The sequence below is a fragment of the Mus caroli genome, unplaced genomic scaffold (assembly GCF_978045245.1).
Source record: "Mus caroli unplaced genomic scaffold, Mus_caroli_1 scaffold_9, whole genome shotgun sequence".
Taxonomy (NCBI): Eukaryota; Metazoa; Chordata; class Mammalia; order Rodentia; family Muridae; genus Mus; species Mus caroli.
This window is the reverse complement of record NW_028227264.1, coordinates 74,045,579-74,060,369: the sequence shown is the minus strand read 5'-3', so window position 1 is coordinate 74,060,369 and position 14,791 is coordinate 74,045,579. Positions and strand designations below refer to the sequence as shown.

General features: G+C 48.3%; 2 protein-coding genes and 1 pseudogene across 2 annotated transcripts; 2 read left to right on the top strand and 1 right to left on the bottom strand.

Annotated features, from left to right (window-relative positions):
• Positions 1–152: 152 nt before the first annotated feature.
• On the top strand, positions 153–7,602 carry LOC110303140 (glutathione S-transferase theta-3). The gene is made up of 5 exons (XM_021174095.3): positions 153–429; positions 3,423–3,510; positions 4,681–4,831; positions 5,684–5,860; positions 6,719–7,602. Exons 1-5 carry the CDS (start codon positions 318–320, stop codon positions 6,914–6,916), a joined length of 726 nt encoding a protein of 241 aa, XP_021029754.1. The 5' UTR covers positions 153–317; the 3' UTR covers positions 6,917–7,602.
• Positions 7,603–8,315: 713 nt separating this feature from the next.
• Ddt (D-dopachrome tautomerase) lies at positions 8,316–10,524 on the top strand. The gene is made up of 3 exons (XM_021174667.2): positions 8,316–8,511; positions 8,814–8,989; positions 10,249–10,524. Exons 1-3 carry the CDS (start codon positions 8,404–8,406, stop codon positions 10,319–10,321), a joined length of 357 nt encoding a protein of 118 aa, XP_021030326.1. The 5' UTR covers positions 8,316–8,403; the 3' UTR covers positions 10,322–10,524.
• Positions 10,525–12,696: 2,172 nt separating this feature from the next.
• LOC110302661 (cytochrome b-c1 complex subunit 7 pseudogene) lies at positions 12,697–13,032 on the bottom strand (annotated as a pseudogene).
• Positions 13,033–14,791: the final 1,759 nt, after the last annotated feature.

Here is a 14,791-nt window from a genome sequence, read left to right as displayed (position 1 = left end):
GTTCCGCTCCTCATTTGGCTGAAGCACGGAGGTACAGGGGCCAGTTTGGCTCCAAACCAAGACCCGGGCTCATAGTTCAGGTTCATCTGTTTCGGGGGTTAACTTGCAGTCCGCCGCTGATTGGCCCAAAGTTCTTGTGTTCATCCAATGGGAAGGAAGATTGGGATCGAGCTCCGATCGAGGCTAAGCAGCACTGAGGGGCTGGGACCCAGCCGTTCCTGCTCGCCGTTGCGGCTGCTACGGCTTCTGTCCCCAGAGGCAGTTCACCCGAGGCTAGTCCCCGAGGTCTGCCAGCGGCTACTCCCACAGCCTCCGCCATGGGTCTGGAGCTCTACCTGGACCTGATGTCCCAACCCTGCCGTGCTGTCTACATCTTCGCCAAGAAGAACGGCATCCCCTTCCAGCTGCGTACCATAGAGCTGCTTAAAGGTGGGCTCAGTTGGCAGGCTGGGAAGTCTGCAGCCTTCTGTACAGAGCACCTCCCACCTCTGCAGCGGGTGGGTGACTGGCCAGGCCAGGTGTGCAAAAGCCGCTCCCGTGAGAAAGCAGTTGTATCAGTTATCAGCTGTGAATTTTTAAAGGACCTTTCCCTAGTGAATAACATCCGTCCCAATACCGGATGCAAAGGCGCCCTTGAAGCTGCGGCGAGAGGAGGGGAGCCGGGCTTGAAAGTCTCTCACCTTTGGAGATTTAAGAATGGCGATCCTTCTTAAAGACTTTGGAGAGGAAAAAAAAAAAGTTGAACTAGCTCCTTTCCTAAGTGAGGGAACCTCATCTTGCATTTTTGCATGCTGGGCTAGAAAAGGGTTGTTTTACTTGGGTGGGTGATCTTCCACTCAGGACTCTTGTGTGTTTCCTGTCCACCAGAGCAAGTCCCCTCCAGTGTCCAGGCTTGCGTGCCATTAGTGGTGTGTGTGTGTGTATTCTACTGGGGACCGAACCAGGGTATCTATTATATATGCCACCACTGAGCCATGCTCCCAAAGCTCTTTCTACTTGTCTTTTTTTTTTTTTGGTTTTTCGAGACAGGGTTTCTCTGTATAGCCCTGGCTGTCCTGAACTCACTCTGTAGACCAGGCTGGCCTTGAACTCAGAAATCCGCCTGCCTCTGCCTCCCGAGTGCTGGGATTAAAGGCGTGCGCCACCACGCCCGGCTCTCTACTTGTCATTTTGAGAAGAACAACAGCGTCCTCTTACAACTTCATACCATGCCAGCGCTTAAAGGTGGGCTTTGTTGGCTGGCCGGGAAGTCTGCAGCCTGCTGAACCTTTGCAGCCTCTGACCTTTGCAGCCGTGGGCAGTCAGGCGAGGGGTGCAACTGAGTCCCGGTGTTGCGCTCTCAGTTAGCCCAGTGAAACATTGAACTGGTTGAGTTTCCCAAGAAGCTGAATTACAGGCTTGCCAGACCCGCTTGACCACCTCTCTCCTCCCCTCCTTCCCCAGATCACACACAAACACACCTGCTTCTAGATGTTTACTCTATAGAAGTTGCTGGTCAGCTTGAGCGTTGGGTGAAAGGACAGTGGGAGGGGCCACTCTGCCTTGAGTTGGAATATCACTGCTCTGATTGTCCTTGGGGGGCGGGAGGGGGGAAGTGGGGCAGAAACCCAGCTACTGAAGCAGGTTTCAGTAGAGGCAGAGTTACAACTGGACGGGAGCTTGGAGAGTCGGTGTCGGAGACTCTAGAACTTCTTTTTTTTTTTTTTTTTTTTTTGTGGTTTTTTTTTTTTTTTTTTTTTTTTTTTTTCGAGACAGGGTTTCCTCTGTGTAGCTCTGGCTGTCCTGGAACTCACTCTGTAGACCAGGCTGGCCTCGAACTCAGAAATCCGCCTGCCTCTGCCTCCCGAGTGCTGGGATTAAAGGCGTGCGCCACCACGCCCGGCTGACTCTAGAACGTCTTATTTAGCTGAGTCCTATTTAGCTCCAGTACCTCTTCAGTACATACAGCTTGACAAGGGGCTGCACATGGACAGTTTGTGAAAGGAGAATGGGCAAAGGCAATGGAGTCCATTCAGTGGAAGGAAAGACAGATCCACAGATGGATCTAGGACCTGACTTCCCCAAATGGCCTCTGATTCCATTCCCACGGACCAGGCAACCTACCTTGTACCGTCAGCTCTGGTTTAGGCATGGGGTTTGGTTCTGTCTGGGAATCCCAGGTAAAGAGGGAGCTCTGAGGGCTTGGCACAGAAAAGAGAGAAGTACAGAGCTGCTGGATTCCTAGTGGCAGAATAGGAAACTTGTTCTGGCAAGAGCTATGTTGAGCTAAGAACCCAGAAAAAGGATGTTGGAGCTCTGATGTGTACACAGGTTACCCAGTCTGGATAGAAGAACCCACCTGTAATGGGACTTTTGACTACTTTTTGGGTTCCTTTCTTCTCTTTTTAAAAATTTATTTATTTATTTTATGTACATGAATACACTGTCACTGTCTTTGGACACACCAGAAGAAGTCATCAGATTCCATTACAAATGGTTGTGAGCCAACATGTGGCTGCTGGGAATTGAGCTCAGGATCTCTGGAAGAGCAGTCAGTGTTCTTAACCGCTGAGCCATCTCTCCAACCCTGGGGTTCCTTTTTTCTTTTGCCATTCTCCACCCCTCTTCTTTCACCCTTTCAACCCCCTAACACTAGATAGAAGGGAAAAAAGGATGGAGGGGAAAGAGAAGAACATTGTATCATTAGATTACTTCCTGCTGACTAGGGGTATGGAGTTCCTCTGGACAAGTTTGATCTTCACTGTTGGGATATCAAATTTCTTCTTTTCATCTCTTCACACATGACTACTGGACAAAGCACAGCCAACAGCGCCCAACCAATAGCTGGCCAACCAGCCCTTTCCATCAGGACTCAAGCATTTATATATCTTCTGAAAATTCCCCAGAGTTACAAAATGTCATACAATTGCAATAATTCTCTGCAGCTGGCAAAACCACACCTTTGCTAGAGCACCAGGCAAATCATAGTCACCTGCTGGGAAGCAGCCCTATATCCTATATTCCCATACCTGGGATTAAAACAAAAACATATTCCCATAATATTTCTGTGCTTTTTTTTTTTTTTTTAAGAAAGACACCAAAATTCTTACCACACCCACCCAGTTCTCCCAGTTCTTTCCTGGGATAGAAAGAATGATCAGGGCCCAGGAATAAGACTGGGTGTTTGCATTAGGATGAGTAAGGGCCATAGCTGCACAGAACCAAGTACGGAATCTTTCCCAGACCCAAGTAGTCACTCTGACCCAGGCTTCCCAGGAGTGAAGGCAAATGGATTTGTGAGAGGATCCGCCGCCCTGTGTGTTGGCTTCCTCTTCACTGAGGCTTCTTGTGGGAAAACTGGTGCTTGAGTGTAGAGAAGGAGACCAGCAGACCTTAAAAAGTCTCTGAGTCCTCAGCTCCAATGCTCTGGTATCTCTCCATAGGTCAGCAGTACACAGATTCCTTCGCCCAGGTGAACCCTTTGAGGAAGGTGCCAGCTTTGAAGGATGGGGACTTCGTCTTGGCAGAGAGGTAACATGTTCCCTGCTTGCAACCAAGCTGTGTAGGGCAAGTCATCTGTCCGGGCCTGATGCTGCCAACTTGGACTATGGCTTCTGTGTCTGCTCCAGGGTAACACCCAAGCAGGTACCTGGGGCTGAGATGGGACTTTTGAACACATGGTATGCCTCACCCCCCCTTGTATTTCATGGATGAGGAAACTGAGGCAGGGAGATGGGGGAGCCCAGACTGCTTCCGGGCCCCTTCCCTGAGAGCCCAGCGCTCAGGAGGAATGATAGTGTCAAAGAGAGTGGCTGCGCCAGGTCTTGGAGGGAGGAGCTACCCTAGAAGCCAAAGGATCACCCATTGAACTTGGTTGCCCTCCGCTGAGCACCCATTAGCACCAGGTTGCCGTCTGACCTTGGAGCTTGCGCAGATCATAGTCTGGGCCCCCATGGGACTTGCATTTCGGAGGTGGGGAGTGACAGTAAGGTGACAGGTGGAGAGTACAGCGGGGACAAGACAGGTTGGGGGGTCAGGGTTAGTGATTTCAAGTGAGGCATGAAAGAGAAGCTGACTGTGGAGGTGGTAAATGAGCAGGAACTTCCTGTACTGATGTACCAGGTGTGTGGGCAGTGTGTTCTAGCTGGAAGGACAAAGGGGAAGGCTGTGTGTGACATTAGACCTTTCGCAGGTATGGGCTGAAGAGCTGAGGCAGCACCGCTGAGGTGAAGCAGGCAAGCACAGCAGTGTGGTGGTGGTGGTAGTGGTGGTGGTGGTGGTGGTGGTAGGGAATAGAGAAAGGCTCTGACCAGTCCTGCAGGAAGGAAGTACCCCAGGGGAATCTGAGCAGAGGAGAGATCCCATTTCCCTTGCATTTTGAAAGGGTCCCCAGGCTGGGTAAGAAATGATTGCAGAAATTCAGGCACAAGACACCCTAGTCCTAGACCAGGGTGGCTTAAGAATGACCAGGGAGGGGGCTGGAGAGATGGCTCAGCAGTTATGAGCACTGACTGCTCTTCCAGAGGACCTGAGTTCAAATCCCAGCAACCACATGGTGGCTCACAACTATCTGTAATGAGATCTGATGCCCTCATCTGGAGTATCTGAAGACAGTTACACTGTACTTATTTATAATAATAAATAAATCTTAAAAAAAAAGAATGACCAGGGAGTGTTCTCCATCTCTCTGCATTCCTCCAGTGTGGCCATCTTGCTGTACCTGAGTAGAAAGTACAAGGCCCCCGACCACTGGTACCCTCAGGACCTGCAGACTCGAGCTCGTGTAGACGAGTACCTGGCATGGCAGCACACAGCCCTGCGGAGTTGTTGCACCAGGGCCATGTGGCAGAAGGTGAGCCGTGGGGATGTTCCCAGGATGCATCAGAGATGGCATTCCCTGTTAAAAAGAAAAATTCTTGGGCTAGTGACAAACCTCAGGGTGTAAAGGCACTCGTCACCAAGTCTGACAACCTGAGTTCAATCCCTGCGATCCAATACAGTAGGAGGAGAGAACCAACTCCTGCATGTTGTCTTCTGATCTCCATAAGCATGCTGTGGTGATAGAGGGCATGCATGTGCACCTATGAGAGCATGTGTGCACTCATTCACACAAACGGAAAAACGAACAAACAAATAAATATTTAATTAGTAGTTCTGTTTCAATTTTTCACCTTGGTGATCTTAGAATTCCAGCCCAGATTGTCAGCATTTCATGCCAGTACCCCTCCTGAGTACTGGCTTTAAAAGCTCAGCAATTCCTTCCATGGTGTTTCAACTACCATGTTTCTCTTGAGAAGTCCCACTTACAATCAAGGGGGATGCCGAATGGGGATGTGATGGCGGGATCTACACTGGGGAGGGTTTCCGGTTGAGGTCTTGGTCTTAAGGGCAATAGAGAGTCATGCATGATTTTATATGGGGAAAGGAAAAGGAAAGATCTTAAGAACTGAGATGGCCGGGAAGTGGTGGCACACGCCTTTAATCCCAGCACTTGGGATGCAGAGACAGGCGGATTTCTGAGTTCGAGGCCAGCCTGGTCTACAAAGTGAGTTCCAGGACAGCCAGGGTTACACAGAGAAACCCTGTCTCGAAAAACCAAAAAAAAAAAAAAAAAAAAAAGAACTGAGATGGATGGATGGATAAGAGTGGGACAAAAAGATGAATATTGGACAGAGCTGAATCTTTCTTCTTGCTGGTCCATCAGATGATGTTCCCTGTGTTCCTGGGACAGCCCGTACCTCCTGAGATGCTGGCATCCACCTTGGCTGAACTGGATGGGTGTCTGCAGGTGCTAGAGGACAAGTTCCTGCAGAACCAGGCCTTCCTTACAGGATCCCATATCTCCGTGGCTGACTTGGTGGCCATCACAGAGCTGATGCATGTGAGTGTCATGGAGTTGGATGGCTTGCTGAATGATGGAGAGTCCTGGGAGGGGCCGATAGCCTTGCTCTGACTGCCTTTTCTGGCTCTGGGGCCCTGGATAAGTCACTCCTCCCTCGGTGCCTTCGCCTTCCTCATCTCTAAAGTGAATTTTAAACTGTTTTATTAGCATATGTCAATTGCACATAGTAATGGGTGTCATTATGACACTTTCATACGTGTAAATAATGTATTTTGATCATTTCTTGTCCCCTTCTACTGCTTTGTCTCCTTCCCACTAACTTCTCTTCTACTGTGTGTGTGTGTGTGTGTGTGTGTGTGTATGCGTGTGTCTGTGTCTCTGTGTGTGTGTGTCTTACAGGACGATGGGTGAGGATTTGTGAGGATTTGTTTTCAGGAGCATGGACACCTTACCAAGTGGCCATTGAAGAAATTGTCTCTTCCTCCTAACCATCATCCTCAGAGAGGGGACGAGACCCTCATGTGTCCTTCATCCTTCCAGGACAGGATGCTAATGGGCCCAATAATATTTAAATGCCACGCCTTTCCATACGTGGAAGCCAGGGTTCCTACAGGTTCCCTTCCCTTTTATTCAGGCTTGTATATTCTTTGTCTTCTCTAGTATTTCCTAAGCCTTTGGAGGTAGTGACATAAAATGCCCAATTTATGACTGAGCTTCGAACAGTCACTTATTCATATCATTACAAAGTAAATTCTCATAAATCCTTTCTATGGGGGTATCAAGAGGCCCTTCACACATGGTGGAGGAAGGGACAACATAGTGGGGGGAAATACTGAGCAGCCATGCTGCCTGTAGATTGTAGAACTTATCCCCTTTCCTGACTCCTTCTCCCCACAGCCTGTCAGTGCTGGCTGCAAAATCTTTGAGAGCCGACCCAAACTGGCTGCCTGGCGTCAGAGAGTGGAAGCCGAAGTGGGGGAGAGCCTCTTCCAGGAGGCTCATGAAGTTGTCCTGAAGGCCAAGGATATGCCTCCCTTGATGGACCCTGCCTTGAAAGAGAAGCTGAAGCTCTCTGTGCAGTGTTTGTTACACTGAGGGAATAGCTCGAACTGGGAGCCAGACGGTCAAGGGAAACTCGGGGCCGTGCAAGGGAAGAGATGAGGCTGTCTGGCTCTTTGGCTGTCACTAGGACATAGGGTCTCTGGTCCACAATTTCCTCTCTGCATCACCTGTGTTCCCTCTGTGTCCCCACCTGGCTTGTGCTGTAACATCAGTTCTTATCTGACTTCTGGAGAGAGCTCCAGGAAAATACTTGGGAGAAACATAGCTAGCCATATTCCTTTTCTTGGAAACTTTACAAACCATTGAACCTTCCCCCACCCTCCAAGCCATATTTGTATATACATGTATATACACATACACATATATTTGATATCTGGTACCACGTGATCCTCTGTGCTCTTCAACCCTGGTGCCTCCCTTCCTCAGTTTTGGCATGCAGGATCTATGATCTCTCAGTTGAATACATGCGAGAGACGGGGATTGGCCAGTGAAAGTCCTTTGTCCTCTGGGTCTTTGCTTCCTGCCATAGGTGGGGTGCAGGGCTGGTTCCTTTGCGGGAGAGGAAGTTGCTTGGTATGTCCTGACTTTCCAAATTCTTGTCCCAAGCATTCTAACCCTGACTGCTGCCTTCTACCAGTCTCCAAACTGTCAAGCTACTTAATCTTGTGCCATAAGACGTCTTTTATGTGCCTTACCTAATAAATACATCGTTAACAGAAGAGTGGTGGTTGAGTCTCAGTCCATTTGCTTCTGGATCCTTTAGTATGTACACTTTCCTATGTGTAATTGGACAGATTTTGCCTTGTTGGGTTTATGTGTGTGTGTGTGACAGTTTCTCTGTGTAGCTCTGGCTGTCCTGGAACTCAGTCTGTAGACCAGGCTGGCTTAGAACTCAAGAGATCTGCCTACCTCTGCCTCCAGATTTCTGGTTTTAAAGACTTGCGCCACAACCGCCAGGCCAGATTGGTTCGTTTTTAGTAGCTCTACCACTCTCTAGTGGACAATGATTTATCCCTGACAGAAGAGTTTACAAAATCAGGTACCTTAGGGACCAGAGAGAGATGCCCTTGTCCTAGGGTCTTGCCTAAGCACACCTCACGTGCTATTTGGTCTCAGGATTGTTCAAAAGAAGTGCGGTTCCCGTACTGAGTTTGAAATGATCACAATCATTTAAGAAACTTTAAGTCTCCTACAGAAACGTACGCCTTGTGGGCGACTAGCTGGGACGCTCAGAGGGAAAAACAGAGCCGCCTGCCGACTGGGAGGGCAAAAGGTAGTGGACCTGGGACTTCAGTAATTTGGAGCCGGCACACGTGACAGCGGAAGAGGCGTATCTCTGATAGCCAATCTAGAAGGGCCGAGTCTACCTGGCCAATGAGGAACAGAGCTGTGCTCTTCCCTCCCCGGCCCCGCCTCCCTGGCCCCGCCCCTCCCCGCGCCGCTTTTCTGGAACCTCTACTGGCTCCCACAGCTCACCCGGTGCAGTTACCGTTTGGCGATCCCACTCTTCTCCCGCTAACATGCCATTCGTTGAGTTGGAAACAAACTTGCCGGCTAGCCGCATACCCGCGGGGCTGGAGAACCGGCTGTGTGCGGCCACAGCCACCATCCTGGACAAACCCGAAGACGTGAGTAAGGGTCGGCGAGAACTTGTGGGCTAGGGTCGGACCTCCCAATGACCGTTTCCCATCCCCAGGGACCCCACTCCCCTGGTAACCTCTGACCTTCCGTGTCCTATCCTCCCTTCCTAGATCCCTTCCTGGTTGCCTTTCCCAGGCGTGACCCTGACGTGACTAACTCCCAAGGATCCTGGGCAGTGTCCCAGACCCGGAGCCCTCGGACCCCCACGTTAAGAATTTGGCGCGCCCCCTTCTGAACACCAGCCATGCCCTGCCCAAGCTTCAGGATTTAACTTTTATGTTCCTTGCAGCGCGTGAGCGTTACGATACGACCTGGCATGACCCTGTTGATGAACAAATCCACAGAGCCCTGTGCTCACCTTCTGGTCTCTTCCATCGGTGTTGTGGGCACCGCGGAGCAGAACCGCACTCACAGCGCCAGCTTCTTCAAGCTCCTCACCGAGGAGCTGTCCCTGGACCAGGACCGGTATGTAGGGCCAGTGAGGGAACGTATTTGTGCGTCTGGTGTCAGGATTCAGTCCCTCTGTATAAGGTTGGGTGTGTGTGTGACTATTTGCTGGTTCCAGAAAGCACTCTGTGTCCTTAGGCACTGGAATGGTGGGTCTGTGATCAGAATGATAGCAAGATTTCAATTCCTTCGACTCTCTGCAGCCCCGAGAAAGGATGGTTTGGGAAGCCCCAGTGTTACCTTGTGTGTACTGAGAATATACTTAGGCACCCTCTTAACCACTGTGATGATGGCCTCCTCGCCATCACTGAACCAGGTTTATTAAAGGAGAACTTTTCCAGGTTGGTTCGAGGGAATCTGGTTATGTCCTGAGGCAGATAACCTTTGAACTAGATAAGGCTCCAAGTGAGTTGCTGGGTGATAAAAAGACCATTGGCCCATCAAGGTGGTGGGTCAGGCTAAATGACTTCCCTCGCCCACAAGGTGACCCTCCCCTCCCCCCCTCTCCCCTAATCCTTACATTCTGAGGCAGAGTTAGAGTCTCATATTCCTGAGGCTGGAGCGGGCCCGTGAAGAACTACGGAGATAAGTTTGAAAGAGCCTTCCAGAATGGAGTCATAGTAGGCTCAGGAAAGTTGGTAATGGCTGCTTTTGTTGGATGCTCAAATGCTGTCCTTAAGTTGAGGGGACAATACTTCTTAATGGCAATGCTCATGCACACAGCACGGGGCAGATTTGGTAGCTTCCTGACGTAGATAACTGTATTGGGCCAGTTTTACAGATGGAAACCTGAGGGTGTCAGCCATGTGCACAACCACCCTGGTGCCAGACAATCGCCAGGGGCTTCCTCTGAGCACTGTGAATGAGCAATCACTGATCCCACAGATTTGAATCAGATTTGAACCTGCGCCTCACTTAGAGCTGGGTTTGGTTCAAAACTAAGTGACTGGTACCCTGGGCATGCCTGTAGGAGCCTGCAGTTAGTTAGAAGCAGGGGGACTGTTTGTTAGCCGGTAAGCAGCCTAACATGCGCACCTGAGCACAGAGCACAGGTATTGAAGCCATTGTGTTAAGTCTGCACTGGGACCGGCATAGCCATCACCTTTCTCCTGACTTGTCCTTGGTGCAAGGATCATTAGCTGGGGTGGGCAGATTGGCAAAATATCCTGCGGGCTGATATGGGCCGGCCTGAGCGTTTATCCTGGCCTGTCTGGCAGGGACCTTAACAAATGAGGGGTGTATGCAGGAGTTGACATCTCTCCTTCTGCCTCCTAAAGGATCGTTATCCGCTTCTTCCCCTTGGAGGCCTGGCAGATCGGAAAGAAAGGAACTGTCATGACGTTTCTGTGACGGAAACAAAGAACCCAGGGCGTTTGCTTGAACCTGGCCAGAGCCCTTCCAGAGAGGCCTCCCGGCAGAATCGTGGCCTGGTAGATACGACGGCAAATTCCTCTTTTGCCTAAACGTCTGCGACTTCGGTGTACCATTTTTCTCTTCCCCAGCCTCGTGAATAAGTGAAAGAGAGCAAATAAATGAAGAGAATATCATTCAAACATGACTTCTTTGCTTCTGTAACCCCCTCTCTTACATCCTTGAAACCCTAGAGTTGGGATTTGTTCATGAGGGCAAAGGAGTGGGATGTTGCCTGTTTGTGGGGCTGTTTGTGATGTTTATTGAAATCTGGGTTGGAGGGCTGGGGAGATGGCTCAGCAGTCAAGAGCACTGACTGCTTTTCCAGAGGACCCAAGTTCAATTCCCAGCAACCACATGGTGGCTCACAACCACCTGTAATGGGTTCTGATGCCATGGTCTCTTCTGGTGTGTCTGAAGACAGTTACAGTGTACTCTATACATAAAATAAATGAATAAATCTTTAAAAAAAAAAGAAAGGAAGGAATAGATAAATAAATAAATCTGTGGCAGAGGGTTCATCCTGGAAGGCCTGCTTTCTACAGCCATGTACATACCACTGGGGTCATGAGAGCAACTGGTCTAGCCTGGTGTAAACAGTTGGCCTGGGTTATCAGTGTTGACTGCTGAGCTTGGCCTGGAGAGTAAGGACCATCCCTGGGGTTTCACTGTGTCTCTTGTTGTTACTTCACTGGACCTGTGCATGTGGCTGAGAACTTCGTGTTAGCCAAGCCACTGTTACCCCTCATATAACTTTGGGAAGGCGTCTCACTCTGCTTTTCTACTGCTGTGATTAAAAAGAAAAACATGGCGTGAAGCAACTTGGAAAGGATTTATTTGGCTTTACACCTTACAGTTGTAGCCTATCATGAAATAAAGTCAGGGCCGAAAGAAACAGAAGGCAGGAACCTGGAGGAGGCAAGAATTGTAGCATTGTAGACAATAGATGATGTTTACTGGCATTGTAGACAATAGATGATGTTGTTTACTGGCATTGTAGACAATAGATGATGTTTACTGGCATTGTAGACAATAGATGATGTTTACTGGTTGTGGTGGTTTGAATAAGAACATGCCATGCGTGGTGGTGCACGCCTTTAATCCTAGCACTCCAGAGGCAGAGGCAGGCGGATTTCTGAGTTTGAGGCCAGCCTGGTCTACAAAGTGAGTTCCAGGACAGCCAGGGCTATACAGAGAAACCCTGTCTCGAAAAACAAAAACAAACAAACAAACAAACAAACAAACAAAAAACCGAACGTCCCCCACAGACTTGTGTTTGAATGCTTAGCCTATTGGGAGTGGCACTATTAGGAGGTGTGGCCTTGTTGGAGGAAGTGTGTCACTGTATGGGGTGGGTTTGAAGGCCTCCTATGTTCAAGCTCTGCCCAGTGTGGTACACAGTCTTCTTCTGCTGCCTGTGGATCAAGATGTAGAACTCTCAGCTCCTTCTCCAGCACCATGTCTGCCTGGATGCTGCCTTGTGTCCCACCACTGTGATAGTGGACTGAACTTCTGAACCTGTAAGCAAGTCCAATTATACGTTATCTTTTTTTTTTAAAGAATTATTTATTTTATGTATATGAGTACACTGTAGCTGTACAGATTGGTTGTGAGCCTTCATGTGGTTGTTGGGCATTGAATTTTTAGGACCTCTGCTCACTCCTGTTGGCCCTGTTTGCTCAGTCCCTGACTGCTCCGACCCAAAGATTTATTTATTATTATACGTAAGTACACTGTAGCTGACTTCAGACACACCAGAAGAGGGGGGTCAGTTTATGGGTGGTTGTTGGGATTTGAACTCAGGACCTTAGGAAGAGCAGTTAGTGCTCTTATCACTGAGCCATCTCATCAGCCCATATTATTATCTTTTATAAGAGTTACTGTGGTCATGATGTTTCTTCATAGCAAGAAAACTCTAACTAAGACACTGGCTTTCTTTTTTCCAACAATAGTTTTTTGTTGTTGTTGTTTGTTTGTTTGTTTAATTCACTTCACAGTCCTCTTCCTTTTTTCCTCCCAGTTCTACCCCAAATCTATCCTCCCCTTGCTCCTCCTCTTCTCCTCTCCCCTCATCCTGGGTACCACACTACCCTGGGACATCGAGTCTCAGCAGAACACACTGGCTTTCTTTATATAACTTCTTCTGTCTGCTCTCTCTCTCTCTCTCTCTCTTTCTTTCTTTTCATGTTTACAATAGACATTTATTTAAAGTGAGACATAGGTAGAGCAAATATTTCTTAAATTGTGATTCAGATTGAAATAACTTTGTAGAAGTATGGTGAGTCCAGGCACACCCACAGATCTTATCTAAAAGATCACTTCTTCGCCCACTCTTCTCTCTCCTTTCTTTCCCAAATAACCTCTTTTAGATAGGGTTCAAGGTAGAATTTGTCCTCCTCATATGTTGTCCACTGATCCTTAGGCAAGATCCAATGCCTCATAGTCAGGTCCAGGACTCTCTTAGTTTGAAACAGCCTGTCATTATAAAGGTCCTCAGGAAGCCTTCTTATGGCTTCTTTTACATCTTCAGTTTCATGTAGTGTATCATCTTGCATTAACCCTAGTTTATTGATTCCTGCAGCATTATAATACCACCTTCGAAAACCACCCAGCCACTTTCTTGATGCTGCAACAGCAGATTGATCCACCATTTTGACCTAAGAGTCTTCTGTCTGCTTTCATACACAACCCAGAACCATTTGACTAGTGGTGGCACCTCCCACAATGGGCTGGTTCTTCCCACACCAATTATTAATCAAGAAAACACCATATAGACTTTGCCTAGAGAGGAATCTGATGGGGGCACTGTCTCAGCTGAGGTCCCTCGTCCCAGGTGACTCTAGCTTGCTCCAAGCTAACAAAGCAGCTAAGCAGGGCGGAAAGAGAGCTGTGCATCTTTTAAGTTTGAGAGTCTGACTGGGGCTCATCTAGTTTCTGAGACTGACGAGCCAACCTCTTCTCTCTACCAGCGGGTGTTTGAATTCTGAGGACAGATACACAATACCTGAGGATGGCACTGACATGGACCTCTCAGCCGGACCGAAAGACAAACGTCTTACCATATTGAATCTGTCAACCCTACCACATATACTGATATTACCTGTCGGCTTGTATAGAAAGGTCTCTCACTTCTCAAATTTTCTCCCCACCCCAAGGTGGCTCTGAGATTTCTCTCTGTCAATTCTGTTCTGTTTGAGGCTCTGGCATGATCAATATTTCTTTCACCTTTGAACCCTTACCCTGTAGACCCCAGCATGGGGTCTATTTTTCAAGAACTGAGTGATGGAAACTGGATCCAATGAGCATACTATACTATTCGTGCTATATTTGTGGTTTTGAGAGTGGCTCTTTCTATGTGGCCCTGAACTTGAAGTGATCCTCCTGCCCCAGCTTCCCGAGTGGGCACAGGCAGAAGTCTCACCACCAAGACTCACTGTTTACACAATTTTAATATTTTTTCTTTCTGTTCCTCTACCCTCTTGCAGTCTATACTTTTTTTTTCTTTTATGTATGTGAGTACACTGTTGCTGTCTTCAGACACACCAGAAGAGGGCATCAGATCCCATTACAGATGGTTGTGAGCCACCATGTGGTTGCTGGGAATTGAACTCAGGACCTCTGGAAGAGCCAGTTGGTGCTCTCCAACCCCCAGTCTATACTTTTCTGAAGTCAAAGTTGGTAATATATTTTTTAACCTCTTGGAGTATTAATAAGGTTGTTTTCTTTGTACCAGACTGATTGAATTATGCACCATGATTCTGTTAATGCTTTTTTTTTTTTTTAACAAGCCTTGCCCCCCCCCCCCTCTGCATTTTGTTGTTGTTGGTTGGTTGGTTTTTGTTTTTCTACACAGGGTTTCTTTGTGTTACCCTGGCTGTCTTGGAACTCACTCTGTAGACCAGGCTGTGCTTGAACTCACAGAGATCACCTGATCACCCGCCTCTGCTTCTCAAGTGCTAGGATTAAAGGCGTGTGCCACCATGCCCAGCTTTAAACAAGTTTTCAAATTCTTACAATATGGGGAAAAAAAGCTGTAACATTCATTGTTATAAGTTTTATGTGAGCTGGGCAGTGGTGGCACACGCCTTTAATCCCAGTACTTGGAAGGTAGAGGTAGGTGGATTTCTGAGTTCGAGGCCAGTCTCGTCTACAGAGTGAGTTCCAGGATAGCCAGGGCTATACTGCGAAACCCTGTCTTGAAAAACAAAACAAATTTTTTTTATGTGTTCTTTCAGAGTTCCTGAGTTCAATTCCCAACATGGTGGCTTGCAACCATCTGTAATGGGATCCGATGCCCTCTTCTGGAGTGTCTGAATACAACTACCGTGTACTTACATACATAAAGAAATCTTTATTAAAAAAATTTTATGTGTATGAGTGTTTTGCTTGCTTGTATGGATGGCTGTGTAC

Coding starts and splice junctions, on each gene's coding strand:
- LOC110303140 (XM_021174095.3), top strand. CDS start 318: ATGGGTCTGGAGCTCTACCTGGACCTGATGTCCCAACCCTGCCGTGCT. Junction 4,832..5,683: donor CCAGGGCCATGTGGCAGAAG/GTGAGCCGTGGG, acceptor CTGGTCCATCAG/ATGATGTTCCCTGTGTTCCT. Junction 5,861..6,718: donor CCATCACAGAGCTGATGCAT/GTGAGTGTCATG, acceptor TTCTCCCCACAG/CCTGTCAGTGCTGGCTGCAA.
- Ddt (XM_021174667.2), top strand. CDS start 8,404: ATGCCATTCGTTGAGTTGGAAACAAACTTGCCGGCTAGCCGCATACCC. Junction 8,512..8,813: donor TCCTGGACAAACCCGAAGAC/GTGAGTAAGGGT, acceptor TGTTCCTTGCAG/CGCGTGAGCGTTACGATACG. Junction 8,990..10,248: donor CTGTCCCTGGACCAGGACCG/GTATGTAGGGCC, acceptor TGCCTCCTAAAG/GATCGTTATCCGCTTCTTCC.